The sequence below is a fragment of the Lipophrys pholis genome (assembly GCF_963383615.2).
Source record: "Lipophrys pholis genome assembly, chromosome: 19".
Classification (NCBI taxonomy): Eukaryota; Metazoa; Chordata; class Actinopteri; order Blenniiformes; family Blenniidae; genus Lipophrys; species Lipophrys pholis.
The window spans coordinates 19,328,116-19,349,938 of NC_137647.1; the positions used below are offsets into that span (position 1 = coordinate 19,328,116).

Consider the following 21,823-nt stretch of genomic DNA (forward strand, 5'->3'; position numbering starts at 1 on the left):
GTTTTCCCCTCATTTTTATTTTTTATTTTTTTTTAATAGTATTCGGCTGTAATTAAGAGTTTCAGTCTAATGCGTCCCCCCCCCAAAAAAACAAACAATTTATCTAAGTGTGCGCGCCTGCACAGGACTGTGTATATACGAGGGCGTGTGTGCGTGCTTCTTTGCTTTAAACGTGTGCTGTTGGTTCTGTTACAAACCACCACGTGACTGTGGAGACGTCATACCAACACCATGAATGTAGATATTGTTCAATCTTTTCTTTTTTTTTTTTTTTTTCCTCCTCCTCCAAAGGGTCTGTACTGTCATGTCATTGATCACATGAAGATGGATTGATGATGGATACTTTCAATTTTGGCTCTATTTTTAAATTTTTTTTTTTTGCATTCATGTCAACTGTTAATCTTTCCGTTATGGACTGATCTGATGAGTCTCATCTCAGACTGAAACAAAACCAGCGTGGACTATTTAAAGGAACTGGGAGAGGGTGAAGGATGGGAGGTTATTAAAGGGATTTGAGGGGGGGTGGGGTGGGGTGGGGTGGGGGGGGGACAACTGTAATATTCCTGTAAATACAGTTTTTTTTGTATGAGTGCTTTATTGTTTTTGTTAGTTCTTTATTCCGGCAAAACCCTCATCTGTGATTTCTGAAGCCGGTGATGTTTTGGTTCAATTCACCTGTTTCAGTTGTTGTTGGCTCTCTCTCTTTTTTTCTTTCTTTCTCTCTCTTCTATCTCTTTCTCTCGGTTTCTGGAGATATCCAAGACAAGCAAAGCTTTACAGGTTTGTACGGCTGATCATTTGACAGAATTTGATGTTTTCTATAGCTGAGGGTGTTCCTATGTCCTTGTAGTTAAGGTATTTGGGCAAATAAACAATGATCTTTAACAGTTCTTTGTGCGCGTGTTCATTTTCAAGAAGAATACAAAAGAAGGGCGTATCCTGCCTTTTTGTTTAGTTTCAGCTTTAGGATTCAAGGATTCTTTATTGTCATACCAGTATACGTACATGACATTTTGTACTCGAGGCCGGGAGACGCTGAAACATAAATAATGAATAAAATAGAACAGAAAAGGCCTCCAAAAGTGACCCCAGACTTCCAAATATTTAAGGTTTGGCGTCAGCATGGATATGTGCCTGTGAATTGCCTTGTGTCCGAACGGTGAGTATTTGCTGGATCAGAACTCTGATGGAGGTGAAAAACTCACCTTCTAATTACTAAGTTTCAGTGGGACATTTGAAGGTTGTCTTTAAGTTGTGATCACCATATAAAGAAATACTGAAGTCCAGTTCGTCTACAAGGAATGATCACCGCAGACTCAACTAATAGATGCCAGAAAACGTCCAACCATCTGCTGCCCATTAATCACGTCTGAAACGGGAAAAACAAAAGTCACGTTTCCACCAAAACCGGACGTACATGATCTTTCAAGCTAAAATCCTAATGCTTGCTGCATACAGCTCTTTTATTTATTTATATATATATATATATATATATATGCAACTAGAAGTTATGAGTGGATATTTGATGAATAAAACAAGATTTTTTTTTGGACATGTGGGTACGTAACAAGAGAAAGATAAAGAAACACAACAGAGTAAAAGCAAACCCGTTTAGAAAAAAAAGGAAATATTTCTCCACTCCACTATTAATCCAAATGAGTCAATGTTCAAATTCTTTGTTTTCATTAACAAACAAACAATGTGAAGTCAGACAAAAAATTATGACGAAAAACAATTTAAAAAAAATGAAGCAACACTTTCATTCATTTTATTCTGCAGGTGAGAAGCGGAAGTGGGTCTATTTGTTTTGTTCAGCGGCTGTTCCGGGCCGGGCGGGTCGTGAACGTCATTCGCGCTAACCCACACCTTCATCGAGCTCCGTTCCTTTTCTACCCGCGTCCAAAAACCATGCCTGCTGCGGAACACCGGCTCTCTCCATGAACCTTTCCTCCACCAGGTCCCGCTGGGAGATGTCGCCCGCCTCGGAGAGACTGCCGCCGGGCTCCGGCTAAGGTTTCGGTGCGACCCGGTGATGTTGTTTATGATGGAAGTGAAGCTATGCTAGCTTGGTTATAATATAGTCATTTTAACACATTTAACCACAAAATAACATAATATTTCAGGTAATAGCACCTCAAATAAGAAAACACAGACACTTCCCTCACTTAAAATTATCCCGAGATACATTTTGAAGGTATTTAAAGGTAAAATTTTTACCAACAGGTTAGCACCATTATGTAGCTTAAAACTGACTCATTTAAATGGTTTATAGCTTCTAAATGTGTCTAAACTGGATTATTTCTTACAGGATTTCTCTAAAGAAATACTGTCCTGTGATATAAAGTGTTATTTTGAGTTGCTGAACATCCACCAAATGCGCCTGTTGTCACTCGTTTTTAGTAATGTGATTAAACATTTGGTCATAATCTTCATTTCATTTTCAAAGATTAGCACATAAAACACATTAATATGGCACACCAACTTGGAATTAAGGGACTATTTCCAAAACAGTGGTCATGTGAATATATGACCTGAAGCTTCATTTAACAAATTCTGAAAATCATCCACAAGCAGAAAGGCATATATGGCTTTCGGCTGAAATTTATGGAAAATCAAATTTTTTTTTTTTTTTAATTATGCTACAGTGATATTATACCATGAATCTAGGGCATTTAAGTAGATATCCTCATCTTGAACAATATATTGAAACGAAAGCCAACAACAGTTTTTACAATACAACAACAATTGCTTGTCTTAAAAGGATTAACTACTTAAAACATAGCTGTCAGTAATACACAATCTATAATTTGATGGCTTCCAATCAGCATGTCGGTTTATTGAATCTTTTCTCTTCTGCACCAGCGTACAGGCAGATCTACAGCAAACATTCACTGTAAAAGTGAGTATTCTCGACTTTGAATGATTTCCCCAGCCTTAAATCCGTCCCGCGAACCTCTGGCTGTGTTCTAATTTTGTCCTGCATATTGTAAATCCTCAGGCCAGCATCTTATAGCAGCGCCGTCCAGATTTCCAACACAGATTTTCAAATGAAAATGGAGGATATGCTCCTCTCAGGCCCAGACAACACCAAGCTGGAGGTGAGCCAATGACGTCTAAAGTTTTTGATATTCATCTGATGTTGGCGATGAAGTTTGTTTGTCAGATCAAGGAGCGAAAGGAACATCTGCACTTCTTCGCCAATGATTAGTTTTCTGTTGTATGCTGTTGCAGGCCTTGGTCCATGACATCTACTCGGAGCTGGTGGAAGATGCCTGTTTGGGCCTGTGTTTCGAGGTGCATCGCGCCGTGAAGCAGGGCTACTTCTTCTTAGATGAAACCGACCAAGAGAGCATGAAGGAGTTTGGTAGGTGCCACAACTTCCTCTGATACTTATGTTTATTTAAAAAAAAAAAAAAAAAAAAGTACCTTTCTGCATGTTTTTAAGCTGTTAATGTCCCATTTGTTGAACTTTTTCCAGAAATTGTGGACCAACCAGGCGTGGATATCTTTGGGCAGGTGTACAACCAGTGGAAGAACAAAGAGTGCGAGTGTCCCAACTGCAAAAGGTTAATAGCGGCGTCGCGCTTCGCTCCACACCTGGAGAAATGTCTCGGGATGGGACGCAACAGCAGCCGCATCGCCAACCGCAGGTCGTTCACCGAGGAGAGACTCGGCTCTCTATCGGAACTGTTGCACAAACGTCCAGCCACAGTGTCTGATGTGACTTTGCTTCCGCATTATAACAGGCTGGCCAGCAACAACAACATGAGCAAGTCGGAGAGCGATCAGGAAGACAACGACGACCTTAACGACAATGACTGGTCGTACGGGGCAGAAAAAAAGGGTGAGGGTGTGTTTGCATTCTTTGTCAATTTAACGCAGAAGACTTGATTCTAATGTGTTTGCAACCGTTTTGCAGCCAAGAAGAGAAAGTCGGATAAGGTATGTTTCTCCATTTCTACGTCTGAATCTTTTAGCTCGTTTCGGTTATAGAAGGAACCCAAACTTCTTTGTTCTGCAGAATCAGAACTCCCCGAGAAGATCCAAAACCCTGAAACACAAAAATGGTGAGTCAAAAAACCAATTAATGAAGTTGACTGGATACCGGTTATTGATTGACAGGAAGTAGAGACTTGGTCATTTTAAAGTTGACCATCACCCCGAATAGTAATCAAACTTCATGTTCTGTCCACACAAATGTTCGCCTGTGTGTGTGTGTGTGGCTTCCTTACAAAATCAACCGACAGTACCCACTAGTGGCCGAACATGAAAACGACATCATTTTCTGCTGTGCCATAGAAATACAAAACCATTTAGGAGGTGAAAAAACCTGCAGAAATGATGTGTTTTCACTTCACTAAACTGCCATTGGAGTGTTTTGATTCGGTTTTGAAGAAGGTGAACTTGATATGTTTGGCTTACAATTGGTTGCTTCTGTAAATATAGTTGGTCAGTATTTTATTGTATTTTATTCTATTTATTCCATTCATTAAAAAAAGATAATAAAAATCTGATATTAACACAAACGTTTACAAACTTCTGAATGAAAAGGAGCAGAAGGAAGAATAATCTTATATATAATCTGCCACTTTGTACCAATAATCAGTTCATTACAGCATGAGAAAACAACAATAACAACAAACTGTCTGTGAGGATTGAGACGCGAGCGCCGCCACTCATTCATATCAAATTGGTCTTTCATAAGGCATAAAATTAAACAAACCAGAAAACAACACTAAAGAAAAACAAACAAAAAAAACCCCAAGACATTATGGTACTTTAGAAAAGTTCACTGTATTTTAATAATATACTTGTTTTAATTAGATGTTTAAATCATATTTTTGCTTTACATTCTTTTCAATCCGTGCTCAGATTGTTCCCTTAATGTGACCCCTTGCAGAGAAATGCAACGCTCCTTTAATTTTGTCCTGAACTTTAGTTTCATAAAGATCTCATTTCCTTTTAAGTTATTCATACGGAATCTTTTTGCAAATCTGACCTGGAGATTTACAGGTCCAGTGAGTAATAAGGTAACATAAAGATGCAAAAACTGGATTTTATTTATCAGAATCTGTTTTGTTGGATATACCTCCCACTCTTTTCAAAAGAAATTTCTTTTTTCTTTTTTTTTTTTTTTTTTGGATTTATTATTTTTCCTCTGCTTCCCCAGGTGAGCTCGGGAGCAGCGTTCCCTCCGAGCCCTACAAGGTGACGAATCCTCCACGGCCTTTCGCGAACTTCACACGTACGTTCTGATCATGGTTTTAACTCTCTCTTGTCCTTCCAGTACAACTACAACTCTGGCATCAACTATGAGACGTTGGGACCGGACGAAGTCCGGTCGCTTTTGACAACGGTGAGCGTGCTGATGCGAATCCTGACGGTGCCGTTCTCAATGATGCAGAACGATGCGCTAAACCGGTGTCCTGTTTCTGCAGCAATGCGGCGTGATCTCCGAGCACACCAAGAAGATGTGCACCAGGTAATTCCTCTGATCAAACCTCCCCTGACCGTCCAGCTGCTTGTGTGTGGCTCACGTTTGCCGGGGCGACGCAGGTATTGTAGCGCTCTGTCGTGATGTCGGCGTCGCCGTGTGAATTAACCCCATGCTATCCTGAGCTCGGTGTCTTTAATGTCCCATAGTGACGTCCATAGTGAAACACTCAGAAATGTTGGATGGGAGCTGAGAGTCACGCTCACAAGTGAAATGTGGAAACATGATCGGTTCTTCAGTTGATGAAAGCGATCATGTGTGTTGGGACTAACTCAGGGGAACACAGGTGGCAACTCAAGTAAAACTCTCGGGACCAGCGATTGGATTGATCCCAAATTCTACCTGCAAACATACATGAGACCGTAGAGGACACCGTCAATGACCAACGTCCATCCTTTCATAACCTCTACCGGCACTCCGCCCCATCCGATTGGTCACTGGCCGTGTCCCGGCAGTCCGTCCCACCGCCCCCTGCAGGCAGGGCAGGGCTGGTGCACGACGCTGCACGGTGGGTGTGGGCGGGCCGGGAGTCGGGGATGTGTAATGCCACCTTGTGTCCCACCAGGTCTCAGCGGTGTCCCCAGCACACGGACGAACAGAGGAGGGCCGTCAGGGTGTTCCTCCTGGGGCCGTCCGCGTGAGTGTGCCCCCGTCCCATCCTCACCCCTCCAGTGTGTTTTAACAAGCCATATGGGAGTTAGTGTTGTCACCCTCATGGTGCCCGCTGGTGCAGTGTGCAGTGTGTGTGTGTGTGTGTGTGTGTGTGTGTGTGTTTGGTGACCATGGTTCCGGAGCCGCAACGTCAATGACGAAGGTTCACCTCCTCTTTCTGCTGCAGCTTACAGATCAACATTTATCATCAGATATCAACAAGTGATTTATTTCTCAGGAATAACTTCAAGCAGGAATAATCGAGACCAAAATGAAGCAAAAATATACTTAAATCGACCACGCGGAGAAGAAAACTACTTTGTCTGCAAAAAATGTGACTGCAACAACCAACAACCTCCAGGAGGTGCTGTTTATAGTTAGAACCAACAGTCGATTGCAGCCAGAAGAAAAATAACTTACGTTTTTACTGTTCAGTCTTCAGAGTGAGTCAGCAGCTGCTGCAATGTAGAGAGTTCATTATAGTGTTCTGCAAGAGGTGACACTTTAAAACCTGAAGTTTTCTTTGCAGATAAACTCGTCACACTCTTTTAGGAGGGATGTTCTATTTCTTTCCAGCTCCGACTCCAATTTTCGATCCTTCATTTCGTTACATAGCGGCTCAGAATTAAACCGCGAGAGACGATTAAGCAATTTGTGCAACAACTGTTCTGAAAAGTGCCATATAAATGTAGTTATTATTATTTTAGCATTTACAGTGTTTTTAAGTTTGACAAACCTTTGGATTTCTTTAATTTCCCATTTAAAAAAAATATATAAAATAATAATCTACAACACAGCATGACGTGAAGCCAGTTTATATCGTCTTTTAGATGGAGTCGATCTGATCGCAATATATGACTGATTAATGCAGAAATCACATGTTTTTTTTCTTGCTACTGTAGCAGCACATTTACACATTTAAACATCTTTCTGGCGTTGTGAGAAAATGCACAACGTAGATTAGATTTCTGCTCCCCGTGTCTGTAGAACTTTTTAAAATACTTAAATCCTGGAGCCAAAAATTGTGAACTCACAAAAGCGTCCTCCACGGGTTCAACTGGAGAATAGTTCTGAGTTGGATTAATTAAAAAAAAAAAAAGAGTATTATGGAAAGATAATATGCTATTATGACGGACTTCACTGAGGCCAAGCAAGCCTCTACCGGTCAAAAGCTGTGGTGACTTTGTGCTGTAAGAGGAGAATCTGGACACCTTGCATGTGTGTGTGTGTGTTTAAGCTGCCTCGTCCCCGTCGGTCTCAAAGCGTGTGTGCCTGTGTCTGTGGGTGTGGTGTAACAGGCCGGCGCTGCCCGACGGCGACACCGCGGTGGAGAACGACGGCTTCGACATGGCGGACGGGCAGAGCCTGATGAGCCGCCTGCAGTGGGAGGACTCGCCGGACATCTCGCCCACCGACTCGGCCTCGTCCAAAGCCAGTAAGGAGAGGCCGCCGCACATCCTGCGCCGCGCAGGACCAGAGTTTGATTCAAGACCCGATCCGTTTCTCTCGCAGGCACCAATCACTCAGATTCAAGGAGGCCGAAGAAGAAGAAGAGGCCTTCTCTTGGTTTGACGGTTGGAGCTGCTGGAGGAGGAGGAGGAGGAGGGGCAGCAGCAGGAGGAGGTGGAGGAGGAGGGGGAGGGGGAGGAGGAAGTGTGACGATCGGCAGCAGCACCTCTCAGAATAATGTCAATTTAATGAGCAAAAAGAAGAGGCCCAAACTCCCAGCACCTTCCATTTCAAACATCTACGACGACTTAAACTAGTTTCTCCTCTCTCACATTCCTTTTTCTTTTTTTAAATGTGCGTTTTAGTTTTGACCAAAAAAAAAAGGCTCTTATTGTAAAAAACGTCAAAAATCATGGTCAGTCAAGTTCTTCAAGACGTCCACCTTCCTGATCTGGACCAAAGACGAGAAAACGAGTGAAATTAAAGTTTTGATAGCTTTTTGTTTTTTTGGTTTGTTTGTTTGTTTGTTTAAGCGAGTATTGTAGTGTATTATGACCAAGCTCATAGCTCACAAACAGGGTATAAAATATCGAAAGTGTCGACGGCTCAACAAAGAATCTCGCCTCGTCTCCGTCGTTTTGAAGACGTCAATTTTTCACACCCCGCGTGCAGCTGCGACACATCGGACTCGATGTGGAACGGAAGCGCTATTTTAAAATTCATTACGTCCACTGTGTGAGCAGATGTCCCCTCAACGGTCTGATGTAAATCATTACAGCAGCTCTGGGAGAAAATAAGACAGAACTCACATTCAGTTTATTATTGACTTGGTGTTTAAAGGTGCAGTCTGTAGAATTTAGTCGGTTTTTGTATTTGAAACAATTTCTGCTGTTTTAATATTCAACCTGATGCCGGATGCGAAAGAAAAACATATATAAGACGTGAGCTGTACCTTTTGAATTTTCATAAAGTAAGCTTATTCCCTCTGTAAAGATGAAATTAATATGGGAGCTGTTTGAATCTCGTTAGAGTGCACATTATGTTTAATAGACGCCTTAAAAATAGGAAACACTTGTCCTCCTGATGAAATGCGTTTACAGCCAAAATCTACAAAATGACCCCATTTTCTTTTTGTCTTTATACTAAATGTCCATAGGGTTGATGTTCTATCTAGTCTAAAACAAAAGAAGCATTTCTGTTGTTTACGTCTGAAATTGGAGTCAAGCGTGGCTGCTCTTCAGCTACTCCGACATCCGCGGCCTCTTTGTAACTCGACTCTCTTTCTAAACTCGAAGTCGACCAGACTCATCAGTGGCTCTTTAATTCTCGCATCGTATTGCACAGTGTGTGTGTGTGTGTGTGTGTGTGTGTGTGTGTGTGTGTGTGTGTGTGTGTGTGTGTGATGGGTGATGGGTTTCTTTCAGTGCAGATGATATCGCTTCGTTCATGGATGTGTGCGTGCGCGCGTGTGTGTGTGTGTGTGTGTATCGACGCGTGTTCATTTCCATTTTCACAGAACTATGCATCCTAGAATGTGACTTTTTGTCGTCGTTTTTGTTGTGAAAGTGTGTGTGCCATTTTGACGTATTTAACTTTGTTTACATCCAGAATATATTTAAGTTTGTATTTGTCGCTGCCTTTGTGGTGATGTGTACATCATTAATGTGCAGATTTTGATATTTTGATGAGCCAGTAGGCTTTTTTTGGGGGGCGGGGGGGGGACACATATTGTGTGTTTGTAAATCGGGAGTTAAAAAACAAACAAAAAAAGAATAATGTACCATTAGTAACTGTTGTTTCTTTGTACAAAGCTCGCCTGCTGTATTTTCCCTCCCATTCTGCTTGTAGGCATCATCCCACATTACCAGAGAAGTTGTGAAGCCACATCCAGTGAAATCTGCTGTTAAACCTCGAGCGTCACATTATTTACTTCTTAGTGTGTTTTAGAGTTTGAACTCATCGTAGCGTCGCCACATTCGTTGGGTATTGTACAGTCAATCATGACGAAGGAATAAAAAGGCTTGTCAAGACATCACTGGTGAGCTTCACAAATCTCCCTTTCTTCACTCAAGAGTTTGTCAATTATTTCACATTTGCTTTAAATGTTGATTGGTTGATCAGTTTTAATGGAGGGGAGAAAGTGGAAATGTTTTAACAAAAAAAACCAAAAACAAATATGGAGTATCTGATTGCTAAAATGACATTGTTTTGTGATTCAGGCTTAAGAAAACTGTTAAATTCACACCTGAAATGAGCTTTTACAGCGTCATAAGGCCATTTCTGGTCCTTTAGCTCTGCTTGAGTGGCTCCCAGGGAAATCCACAATCAAGTAATATTTACTCTTTATTGACTTTAATACATTTAAAATGTTCAAATATTTCACATTATTAGCCAATTAGACATTATCAGTTTTATCGAGCACCTTTAAAAAAAAAAAAAAAAAAGGCTGGTTTTTATTTACTCTGTGGCTCAATGGAAAAACTGAGAAAAGGTAACAGAGCAACAATGGCTCATAAAAATGGTTTAAACTACTTTTTAGATAATAATCAAGACATGATTTTTATTGAGCAAAATTCAAGACAACATCTGTCCCAGCCTTCAATAGGAGTGATAATTTCACACCAAAAAAAATGAAAGTAGACCAACACTGAAAGCTGTTTGCTTTAAAATGCTTTTATTTTGAACCCGGAGCAGTCCAGCACGGTTCACCTGATTCTTTCTATCATTTCTGTACATAAAATAGACAACATATTTACAACATTTATCTTTTTAAAAAAACAAACAAATTTCCGGGGCTGATTGTTTAAATGAGCCTATCCCTACACAGCCACAGTCTTGCAGGTGAACAGTTGCCTTTGCTTACAGAGAAGTTGAAGTATGAGTCAAAGTGACGCAGCACAGCAGCGAGTGGTTCCACGGGGGGTTTTCTTGGGGGGGGGGGGAATTCTCATTTTTGTGCTTTTTGAAAAAGAAGAAACGCGGAGGAAAGCATGGCAGACCACAATGAGATCAAGCCGGCGGATTACAACATCGAGTCGGATTGAGAGAAAGCGCCTATTTAACTCTACGGCGCAGCCCGGTCGGCGCCTTTTTTTCAGCGGCTGTGCATCCCGAATATCAGGAAGCTGAAGAACACAGTGACTCCCACCAGGGAGATGGTCGCAGGCGCCGTGAAGAACTGCCGGTAGTTGATGCGGAAGTACCACACCACTGCCAGGATCACCACGAACACGGGCACCACCATGCTGCTGGTGCTGATGGCCATGCCGGCCGCCCTGAACCCCCCGGGCGCCGTGGCGGCGGCGGCGGGCTGCGCCCCATCCTCGGGGACGGCCTCCTGCAGGGTCTGGGACACGTGGCAGTGGATCACGCTGTTGTCCGTGATGTGCAGCGACTGCAGCGTCCTCTTGGGGTCCTGCAGCAGCTGGCCCTGGAAGATTAACTTAATCTGCTGCTCCCGGCCCGAGAAACATTTACTGGAGAGAAGAGATTAGAACGGGAAATTAAGCCCAGGTAAGGATGCTTGAAGAATGAAGAAGACATCTATAAGTAAAACGAAGGTACACAATACTAGTTATGTATCCTGACATTCAACTCATCCTTGACACCACTGCACTGGATTTAGTGGTTTCAGACATAAGGCCCAAAACCACCGAGCAAATAGAACATGGATTTTTTTTTTTAACAAATCTAAAAGTCTAGCAGACACAACACTGACAACCGAGCCGAGATATCGCCGATGCTGCCATGAAGGAAGATAGCCAACTAGAATTAGCCTCAAAGCCAGGCTGTCAGGGACAGTTTATAAAAAGACCCATAATGCAACAGCTCCAGGAGACGTTTTTTTTTAACATTTCACTGTATTTTGCGACAGAAGGTTGAATTAAAATCGGCTTTAAGTCGAGATTTTAGTCATTTTTGCTCATAATTGTTTGGTCTTGTGAGAACATAGACATTTTCATCTCGTATACTCTTTGCCACAACAAAACCAAGTTTAAAGTCAAATGTGATAGCAATAGCCCCCGGCTAGCTCAGTTGGTAGAGCATGAGACTCGCAATGTCAAGGTAGTGGGTTCATAGCAATAATTCTAGATTCAATTGAGCCATTTGTGGTATATGAACTAAAACGTGACACCCCTGGTGTAGCTGTGTACAATGTATTTCTATTGTTTTGGGCTCAACAGATACAAGAGGACATCATCTACATACACTGACACTTTTTGATGTTCCCCCCTCTATTGTTAGCTGCTCTATATTTAACTTATATTGTGTCAGTAGTTTGTTGGCTGTTACCAAACCTTTTCAGCGCTGCCACTGTGTCTTGTTGCTCCACGACGGCCACCTCCTCAGTGTCGTTTAAAAACTTGAGGCGTACAGAGATGGGCGTGGCGGTGCTGATGGTGGGGGGGCCGGCGCTGGGCTTTATAGCCTCTTTTACTTTCTCCAACTCCTCCTCGTCTTCCTCGTCGTCGTCGAGGTCTTCCTCCTCTCCGTCAGATGCCTGCGGCCTCCGAGTCGGGGGCTGTTTGCTCTGAATGTCCAGCAGCAGATCTGTCCAAACCCCCTCGGCACCCTCCCCCGTCCCCTCACTCTCCCCTCTCTCCGCCGTGGTCTCTCCTCCGCCGCCACCTCCGTCATCCGGCTTGTTCTCCTGCGACGGCGGAGTGGCCTGCTGCTCGGGGGCGTCAGCGCCGGCGGACGCGCCGCCGTAGCTGTCGTGGCCCCCCAGTCCGATCAGGGAGGCGTGAGCGCCCACAGTGAGGATGGTGCCCAGGATGTGGTCGCCGCGCTCGGCCACGTGGGTGGAGAGCCAGGCCAGGACGAGCGCCAGGACCAGGAGCAGGACGCCGCCCGCCGCCGTCACCTCGTCCTCCATCCCGTCCAGCATGGTCAGTGCACACACCGCCATCTCTGTCCTCCAAACCTGGAGATATGTCGCAAAGTGATTGTTATCAAAACACACAGTATGCATGTCGTGACAGACGGATTGAACGGTGACAAAGTCATGCTCTGGATACTCATCACACTCTGGAGCCGACGCCCACTCGGACATTACCTTCACCTACTTTACTGTATGTATTGATCACAAATCCAGTCATCACGATAATGCTGTTGCATATCACATGTTCACCTGACACCAGGCATCATATAAGTTATCATGCTGTGAATAACAGACACAAATTGTCAAAAGATCTTTAAATATGAGCAACTAGAAAGTATTTTCAAAATGAATTCATGACAAATAATCAACAGCTTTGGCAGAACCTTTCCTAAAAACTAAGATGTGGTCTAACAGGAGGTATTTTATCATAATCTGCAATCATCTTTCAAATCATATTCTTCATACTGTCGTGGGTCGGGAAAGAACTGTACAAACTCCCACACTGTGGCAGAGTCTGACACCATTTACACCTTGATGACGCATATCACATGTTCGTATCAACGTCCAGTTGATTTTCAACAATCTTATAAGTTTACAGCTGCCTACACTGTGCGACATGAAGCTAATTAACTTTGGGCCACGACATGAAGTCTGCTGAGGGCAGATTAAACGATTAATCCGCAAGATGAACAGTCACACATTCACAACAAAGGCACTAACAGAACATGAACGGAGCCCTCGCCCTTGTGGCATTCATGTGTTTGGAGAGAAATCCTTGAACCGGTCTCACAGTGCGACGTAGGACCACCGATTTAGAGCCAAGACCAATGATTGTCTCACAGTTGTTATCTTTCATTTGGGCCAACAAACATCTCCCAGTGTGCAGCGGGCATTGGTCTTGGTCTTGGGATGTTCTGGCTTTAATCTCGACTCGGCCTCGGCCATTCAAAGTCTTGTCTCGGGTCTCAGGGAAGACAAGATAGTCCTTTTATTAGTCGTGTCATATAATATCAATTCATTTTCAAGAAAATTCTGAAAATGATGGCCACAACTTATCAATCTATTTAACAACGTGTCAAAGAGTCTAGTGTGTCACAGCCCACGAAGCAGTAACTATACGATAATAACTGAATGTTAAAAGTACTTGCACATCATATATATCCTTTTACACATGATTATCAGCAGGATTTAACCCGATTATCTCCATGACAGCAGTGGCAACATGGGGTGAAACGTTGAGATGACAAATATAGTTAGTAAAAGATATATCACATATAATAGTTACACATGACATGACCGCTTTTAGTGTCATTCAGGATAATTAACATAAAAGTCTGCAGCAGCTAACAGCTGTGAAGCTAACTTCAAACATCCGGCTTTTCAGAGCCGTGTCAGCCCTGCTTGCTGCTGTCATGTTTCTTAACCTCGATATTAGAGTCTTCTTCTTTACTTTATCAGTTAGGGGGGGAAAAACAACCTGTTGTACGTTTCACTTCTTAAATCAAGGTTAATGTTGACGATGCTAACTTAGCTCCGCAGCTAGCTGACCTTCGGGCTGTTTACGGATCATCTTCGGCTTGTTTTTGCCTCAAAAACGTCTCGGGGTTGAACACAGACATCTTGTGAATGTCCAGAAGTGTGTTTATTACGAGTGAACGTACCTGCCGGGTGTGAAGTCAGACCATCTTTGAAGAGGAGGCTCGATGCTAGTCAGTCAGATAGAAAAAAAAAAAAAAAACAACACTCAGACATAATAAACACAGGGGGGCGTGACGTCATCACGTAAGGCGCGCTTGTTTCCCGGGACGGCTCACGCCGGCTTTACTGTCAGACATGAGAACACACTGATAATTCATGTAATCGCAACAAGAATAACTTACACAGTTTGGGATCTTTATTTATTTTGCATATATCTTTTACTTTTGCAACATTTCTACCTTCACAATCAAATTTAATTCTTTTACACTTATGTACAGCTGAATTACAGTTGACATACCATTAAATATTTAATTTCGCCCCACAGACAAAAGGACCCAGACCTGAAATACAACAACCACATTAAGACAATAACAAAATAATCCGACCAACATCGAAATATCATTGCAAGCGTTAAACGATTTCTGATTCAGGGAAACCTGCATTTATTTTCATTAGTCTGGATTATTGTAATGGTGTGTTTAAAGTTCTCAGTAAAAACCTGTTCGACCGCTGCAGCTCATCCAGAGTCCTCACCAACACAGAAAGGTTGGAGCACTTTCCACCTGAGCTGTAGTCTCTGCACTGGCTGCCTGAGTGTCAAAGGATTGACTTCAAAATCTGACTTCTAGCCTAAAAAGCTTTGAATTGTCTCGGTCCTAAATATATCTCAGATATATTAGTAGAATATGAAGCATCCAGATCCCCGAGGTCTTCAGGAAGAGGTTTACTAAATGTTCCCAGAGTCAGAAGAAAACAAAGTGAAGCACTCCTCACCTGTGGAACAAACTTCCTGCTGACACATTCACTTCTGTCAAATTCAAAACACTATTATTTGCTGAAGGTTTCCATTAAAGATAGATTTGACTTATTTTATTCCTTTTGTCTTAAAAAAAACTTTATTTTTCTTTTCATGTCTTACTTAATCACTTTATTTCTTTGAAAAGCACTGTGCTTTGCATTGTGTCTGAATGGTGTGATAGAAATAATTTGTCCTTCCCTTACATTGTTCTCTTTCATCAGGGATTTTGAGTTTGACAAGTTCAACATGAGTTGTTTTACAGATAAGGTGTGTAACGAGCAATGTGGCTGTTGTGTGAACATGAGCGTGAGAGGTGGTTCAGAGAGTAGAAAATCATCACTGCAGACTCTACTGTGTTGTAGGAGACTTACAGGGTCTGCACATTTACATTTTTTGCAGCTTTTACCGGCCAAAAGAAGCTGAACCTCCTCAAATCACAAACTTGTGATTTGTTACTAGACTACTGAGCCCAGAACCTGCTGACGAGAGGTCAAAGTCGAAACAAATCAGCCTGATCAGACCATGGATTTGAACTTTTGAGAATTGAAGCCCCAATAAGATCAATACTCATGCCATTTGTTCAGTCATCAGCAATCAATTAACCCTTTTAAAATAGCTTAACATGTAGTTGAGATTCCCCTGTTGAATTTAATTGATTTTACTGGATTTTCACATCATTAGTACTTTGTTTTCTGCTGTTGGAGGCAGAGCTTTCTATCCGCCCCTCACTTTTTATGGGTTAGAATAAACTCAACAGCCTTTTTTCAAACTCCCACTTCACGTCTGAACTAAACTAAACTCACCTATAAATATGAACGATCAGTCAGTGAAAGTGCGTGACATGTTTAATTCATCGTCCTTAGATCGACTGGATCACGGTTCAAGTATTTCAAGTTGACAAAACAAGTGTTGGTTTAAAGGATTCTGAGATAAATCCTCGACGGCGATTGTGAGGAGGCTCCGTGCTGGATGCGGCGTCAGTGCAGTGATCCGTCATTGCACAGCAGCAGGTAGTCCCTCACCGAGCCGGGAATGTCCAGTTTGCTGACGGCGGCGTGACAGCGGCCTCCTAGGTGCTGACGTAAGGCACAGCGGCACAGATGCTGCAGGGAGCGGAGCTGAGCCCTCCGCCGACGCACCAAGTGGAAAAAGGCCCGGTGCTCCTGCAGCAGAGGGAGGTGGAGGAGAAGGGACAACACCGACGTCACAGGCGAAGGAGAGGCGGCTTTCAGCACCACGGGGGGGACGGGGGGACGGGGGGACTCACCTCGTTTGGCTCAGCAGGCAGAGAGTCCAGCCACTCACAGGGAGGGACGGAAGTGTACGAGTTCAGCATCACCTCCAGAGTGGCAGGAGAGAGGACACACTGCTTCAGCATCTGCAGAGAACACAGTCTGACACTAATGTATCCGCCTCACGCTGGATTCAGGCAAGACATGAATTTAAAAACATGTTTTTACTTCACATGAATCTGAATTCTGGCTAGAAAAGATAACATCAGACTCCCTGACTGTTCCAACGTCCCTTAAAAACAAAACATTATGTTATTGTATTTAATCACCGCAGGTACTCTTGGTGAATTGGGCACATTATGTGTATTTAATAGGAGCTTGATTTAATTTCACAAACCTGCATAGAAACACTAATGTTGTGAAGAATAACCCAAAAAGAAGAAGAAATACAAACAATCACAATCACCTGATTCCTAAAATAAAGAAGATACTGTATATTAAATGACGTAACTTTGATATACGTACATAGAAAAAAATACTTCTTCACAAAACTGCCTCAACTCAGAATTTAGATGTTCGCCACAAAATGCAACAAAATTCTATGTAAGCAAAATGCCTATTTCTCTCAAATATTGTTGACATATTGGCCTAAATGTGTGTTAGTGAGCACTTGAGATAATCCGTCCACATGACAGGCGGCATATCAACGTGCTGATTGGACAGCAGGATTATTGCACATTTGTATGCAAAGTTTGATTGTTATTATGGGAGACTCAACAATTAAACTACCCAGTCCCAGGAGAATATGGACCGGGAGTCATGACACTCTGGAGGAACCATTGTTGTTATTGTCCAGCTACAGCTATAGCGGCTTTACAACTTTGGTTCTAAATGCTTCGTGTTGAAGCTCAGTGGGCTTCCGATGTTTTTCCCCATTACTCTTCCTTATTAGGCGTCATATCCAGACTGTTGTTTAACCTCAGTGTCCTTCCAATAAGTCTCTCTTCACAAACCTCGGGTGAAACGTTGGCGGCTCCGTGGTTCAGAAGCGATCGGGCTATCTCTTCAGGCTGCTGATCCAGGTACTCCTCCACCACCTTTTGATTCCAAACAGAAAAAGATTTATTTCTATGTCTGTACCCAAGAATAAAATACATCGGGATTGAATAAAGGTTAAATGACTCTGTCTCCGACCTGCAGCAGGCAGTCCATGGGTGTGTATCCTGCACAGTTCTCAGCCCGGGCCTGGGCTCCGTGCTGCAGGAGGATGTCCACGATGCGGTGGCAGCAGTTGGAGCAGGCGTTGTGCAGCGGGGTGTGCTGCTTCCTCCCGGCCGTCCGGGGGTCGGCCCCGGCCTCCAGCAGCATCTGGACCACGCGCAGGTATCGTCCGGCCTCGGACGGCCTCTCCGCCCCGGAGCACGCGGCGTTCAGGGGGGTCTCGCCCTCCCGGTTGGTGGCCAGGACGTCCGCCCCGCGGCGGAGGAAGAGCGCCACGTGCTCCTCCAGGCCCCGCCGGGCGGCCACGTGCAGGGGCATCAGCCTGGACTCCCCGGTCCTCATGTTGACCTCTGCACCCCCGTCTAAAAGCAGCTGAGCACAGCTTAGGGAGGAAAGAGCAGAAACAGCCATCAAGGCATGCATCAACACTGCGAAAACTGAGCTTTGTGCGATAAAACTTTCACAAAGTCGATATTTAGTGAACTTCTTGGCGTATTATCATTACATTTTACACATTTTTGAGTTACGGTTCCTTTTTATCTTCATCAATGTTCAATGATCTTCTTACAGAATTGAAATATTTGTTAAAAGCCTCACTATTTATCTGTTTTTTACACATAAATCCTTCCTGCATTCTTCTTGATGTACTCAAGACAAATTTCGTAGACAGCAGGGGAGTTTTTTTTCTCCACTTTTTTCTCTTTTCCAGAATATGCAGTCTGGTTTGGATTGAAGTTTCTCTCATCGGGGTCTGTTCTCCATCTTCTCCCATTTTCTCTTAAGGCACATTAAGAACTGAATGATTGGATTTTAACTCGTATGAGGAATTGGACTTCTGTGTGAATATTACTGAAGATAAATAGTCAGTTATGTCGGCTTTAACTTTCAAGGTAACCTGATCCACGACTACAGGACGTGTGGGTTCCATCGAGCAGTGCCTTGTTAGACTACTGTCAAACGTCTATTCAGTTTCTCTGTTTTCACTCAGATCTCCACAATTTTTCACTGTAACTTGCTTGGTAGGTTTCTCCATTTTCTTTTAGAAATGCTGCAACTGGGATTTGAACGCGGGTCCCAAACACTCAACACACTCACGTTCGAACTGAGCGTGTGAATAGAGAAACATGGTCGCTGCGCAAACTGCTGAATTCTGGTTTCCATAGAATGATGAAAAAAGTCCAGTGAGGGTGAAAATGTGTTATTGATGTCAGGGGTCAGAGCAGCATGGTCAGAGTGGCTGGAGACGACAGAAAGGCTTTTAAAAAAAACAAAACAAAAAAACAACCTCCAAGCATTCGCCCACCTGCTAAAAAAAACCCTGCAGAAACTGCACACGGGCTCATCTAAACTGGACAATAGAAGATTCCGAGAAAATGTGAAAATGTGACCTGGTCTGATGAGTCTGCTGCCACGTCCCGAAGGTCGTGGAGACAAACTAGTTCAGACTGGTGCGATGGCGTCCGACAGACTGCACACTCTCATCTGCTTCCGACAGAATGTAAAGCATAATGTCACCGCGCTCCCAACATCTGAAATGACTTTCTTGAACACAATGAATTCACTGGATTGAAACAACCGGCACATGTCGACCTGGATACGGTGGAACGGGAGATTCTGACGCATCTGCAGCTACTTTGTGAAGCTGCCATGTCAGCATGGAGTAAAATCTCTGGGGACTGAATGTTATAGTTCACCAAAGCATACTCTGAGGTCATTTGCAGCTGTTTGTGTTTGTCGGCGGTGGTTTTTAAAAGTCTGTAACGTGGACAGAAACATCCATATTCTTACTCCCATCCTCCTTTCTCATCTATTTTCAACCTTGTATCACCAAAAGAACCATTTTTGTGATTTGTTTTCTCACCAAATCTAATTTAACTGGCGCCACAAAACACATTTAACCTTTAGAATGAGGCGAACCGAACTCTTAAAGTTTCACATATAATTTTGATGTATGAACACAAACGGTTGCATTCGTGAAGTTTAAATTTACAATAGAGGACGGTAAGCGCTTCATTACAAATTCAATTCAATTCAACTTTATTTATATTGTGCTGAATACAACTCAGTCATTTCAGGGAACTTTTGAAGAGAAAACAGTTTTCAGCTTTTTATGAACCTATTTTTATCGGTTTCAACCTTCTTTTTCATTTTGACATTTTGGCTCCTTGTCATTTTAGTTGGGTATTTTTTTCTACAGCTGTTTTAGCTTTTTTTTCCTCCTATTTTTTGTTGTTTTAGCCATTCTCCTTCATTTTAGCCATTTTTGTGCTTTTCTACAAAGCCCTTTTTAGCCCAAAGTTAAAAGTCCTTTGAAAAATGATGTTGTGTGCATAATTAAAATGAAAACAAATAAAATGTTTATAGTTGTAAGAAAGGTTGAAGGAGCCACTACAGAAGGGCCAAAAGAGCCACATGTGGGTCTGATTGTTTTTTTGACTGTATAATTGTTTCAATCGTCTCACAGACCTTGCAAACTGTCTTGTAACTTTAGAAATGACATAGTATGGTGAAGAAAAAGCTTGTGCACATGATGAATGTTGCATTGAGCGTGACTAAGACTAAGTAGTGTGTGGGCTTGTCTTCCGGTGAACTCACTGGATGGACGGCGCAGAGGTGCAGAGGTGCAGCGGAGCGCAGCCGTCTGCAGCCAGCAGGTCGGCCTCGGCACCGTGGGCGAGCAGCAGCTGGACGCAGACTGAGTGGCCGCCCACGCAGGCGTCGTGGAGGGCCGTGCTTCCTCCGGGGTCGGCGTTGACCTCGGCCCCACGGAACAGCAGCTCCTCTACACAGCCGGCGTGGCCCCCGCCTGCAGCCAGACGCAGAGCCGAGGTCTGCTTCACCTTGGAGCTCAGCGTCCACATGCCTGACAGAGAGAGGACGGCAGGTATTAGTAATCTGTGTGAGATGAAGCTGAGATACTGGTGGGGGTGGGGGGGGGTCATACCCATCTCTGGGGTCCACACCATCTCCTCCTGCACGGTCTCCATCAGGGCGTTGACCATGCCGGGGTCCCTCAGCACGGTGTACACTCCTCTCATGTCCCCACACATGAAGGTGTTGTGGACGGTCGGGTCTCTGCACCGGACCTGGGGCGGAGGGGCCCGGACCTCCTGGAGCCGTTGCTGCCGAGGCGGAGGCCTGGGGGCCCGGGGCAGCGGGGCGCGGGTCATGGTCCTCCTGTGAGCCAGAGCTCGGCGTGCATCCTCCCACTCCTGAAGCTCCTGCTCTAGTCTGAGAGCTCGCAGCGACGTAGAGGTGAATACAAATGTCTCCTTCGACATGGCTCCTGACAAATGATTTCACGCCATCTGACTGGCTAATGTGAGGAGAAATCAATACAGTAACCTCACCACTGCTTCAGAGGCCATGCTGTGCTCCACTGCTCACTGAAAATGTGAACCTGCAGGTTTTTACTCACCCTCAACTGGATCCTTGAGTCAAAGGAATCCGAAAGCCTTCTGAAATGAAGCTTTTGTGTGGAGACTTGAACATTGAATGCCCTCTCTTTGTGAACAGCGTGTCACAAGATTGTTGCTCAAACACTAGTTTAGGTCTGCTCTGGTTATTAATAGATCAGAATGCAAGCTGATACTTGTCTCGTGCACAGAGGCCACTAGATGGCAGTACTGACCCAGCGTTCAGACTCATGACAGTTAAACAGAGCAGAGAAGAAAGAAATGGTAACCATGTTTAGGAATCTTACCTGAAAATGCAAATAACATGAACAAACACAAAGCATTTGGGGTGAATAAACACTTCATATTATGATATAATAGTACTCAATGGGCTTTCACTGAAATCCAGTCAAACGTCATCACATTTTGAGAGGTTTTTTTTAGTCCAGATATAATGAGATCCATCTGATTTTCTCATATATAAATGGAAAATAATGGTGTTTATCCATCTATCCGGAAAGTTTCCTTCAATTTGTCTTAAAATATTTTTTTTCATGTGATTATAATGCTACAATTTATTTACAAATAGAGTTTTTTTTTTTTTTTTTTTACAACAAATTTTCTTGACATTTGGAGATTTCCTGAGAATGTTTGCTCTTTATGTTTGCTGGTTCAAGTCCATCCAGCCATCTTCTATACTACTTAATCCTGTGCAGGCTCGTGGGGCTGGTTAGAGTCTTCTTTATATTTTTCGGAATCCCAGATTGAACTGGGACCGCACAGTGGAGCAGTGAATCGAGCAAGAATGGCAGGAATGTGATACTTTCTGTGTGGGGTTTGCATGTTCTTCCCATGGGTGGCTGCTCCACATTCCTTCCACAGTCCAAAAACATGTATATGAGGTTAATTGGTGACCCTAAATTGCCCATAGGTGCGAGTGTGTGTGTGTGTGTTTCTGTATTTGCCCTGAGATGGACTGGTGACCCGTCCAGGGTCTGTCCT

General features: G+C 43.5%; 3 protein-coding genes across 7 annotated transcripts; 1 reads left to right on the forward strand and 2 right to left on the reverse strand.

The window, feature by feature from the left end:
• Positions 1-1,804: 1,804 nt before the first annotated feature.
• On the forward strand, positions 1,805-8,036 carry atxn7l3a (ataxin 7 like 3a). 4 transcript variants are annotated; one of them, XM_080487499.1, is made up of 14 exons: positions 1,805-2,019; positions 2,863-2,899; positions 2,999-3,098; positions 3,232-3,364; positions 3,479-3,650; positions 3,747-3,844; positions 3,920-3,942; positions 4,022-4,067; positions 5,171-5,208; positions 5,288-5,356; positions 5,439-5,482; positions 6,060-6,131; positions 7,444-7,580; positions 7,658-8,036. In XM_080487499.1, the coding sequence occupies exons 3-14, from the start codon at positions 3,048-3,050 to the stop codon at positions 7,909-7,911; spliced, it is 1,137 nt and encodes a 378-aa protein (XP_080343625.1). In that variant the 5' UTR covers positions 1,805-2,019; positions 2,863-2,899; positions 2,999-3,047; the 3' UTR covers positions 7,912-8,036. The 4 variants fall into 4 exon arrangements, with proteins under 4 accessions (XP_080343625.1, XP_080343628.1, XP_080343627.1 ...); XM_080487501.1 differs by having other exon boundaries at positions 1,887-2,013; positions 2,870-2,899; XM_080487500.1 differs by having other exon boundaries at positions 1,918-2,019; positions 2,870-2,899.
• A 2,211-nt stretch (positions 8,037-10,247) lies between these two features.
• tmub2 (transmembrane and ubiquitin-like domain containing 2) lies at positions 10,248-14,247 on the reverse strand. The gene is made up of 3 exons (XM_080487825.1): positions 14,138-14,247; positions 11,893-12,518; positions 10,248-11,070 (listed from the first exon to the last, which is right to left on the reverse strand). The coding sequence occupies exons 2-3, from the start codon at positions 12,501-12,503 to the stop codon at positions 10,689-10,691; spliced, it is 993 nt and encodes a 330-aa protein (XP_080343951.1). The 5' UTR covers positions 12,504-12,518; positions 14,138-14,247; the 3' UTR covers positions 10,248-10,688.
• Positions 14,248-14,355: 108 nt separating this feature from the next.
• asb16 (ankyrin repeat and SOCS box containing 16) lies at positions 14,356-21,029 on the reverse strand. Of its 2 annotated transcripts, XM_080487303.1 has the most exons (7): positions 20,845-20,986; positions 20,371-20,742; positions 20,022-20,289; positions 17,400-17,808; positions 17,219-17,302; positions 16,241-16,351; positions 14,356-16,136 (listed from the first exon to the last, which is right to left on the reverse strand). In XM_080487303.1, the coding sequence occupies exons 2-7, from the start codon at positions 20,705-20,707 to the stop codon at positions 15,951-15,953; spliced, it is 1,395 nt and encodes a 464-aa protein (XP_080343429.1). In that variant the 5' UTR covers positions 20,708-20,742; positions 20,845-20,986; the 3' UTR covers positions 14,356-15,950. The 2 variants fall into 2 exon arrangements, with proteins under 2 accessions (XP_080343429.1, XP_080343428.1); XM_080487302.1 differs by having other exon boundaries at positions 20,371-21,029.
• Positions 21,030-21,823: the final 794 nt, after the last annotated feature.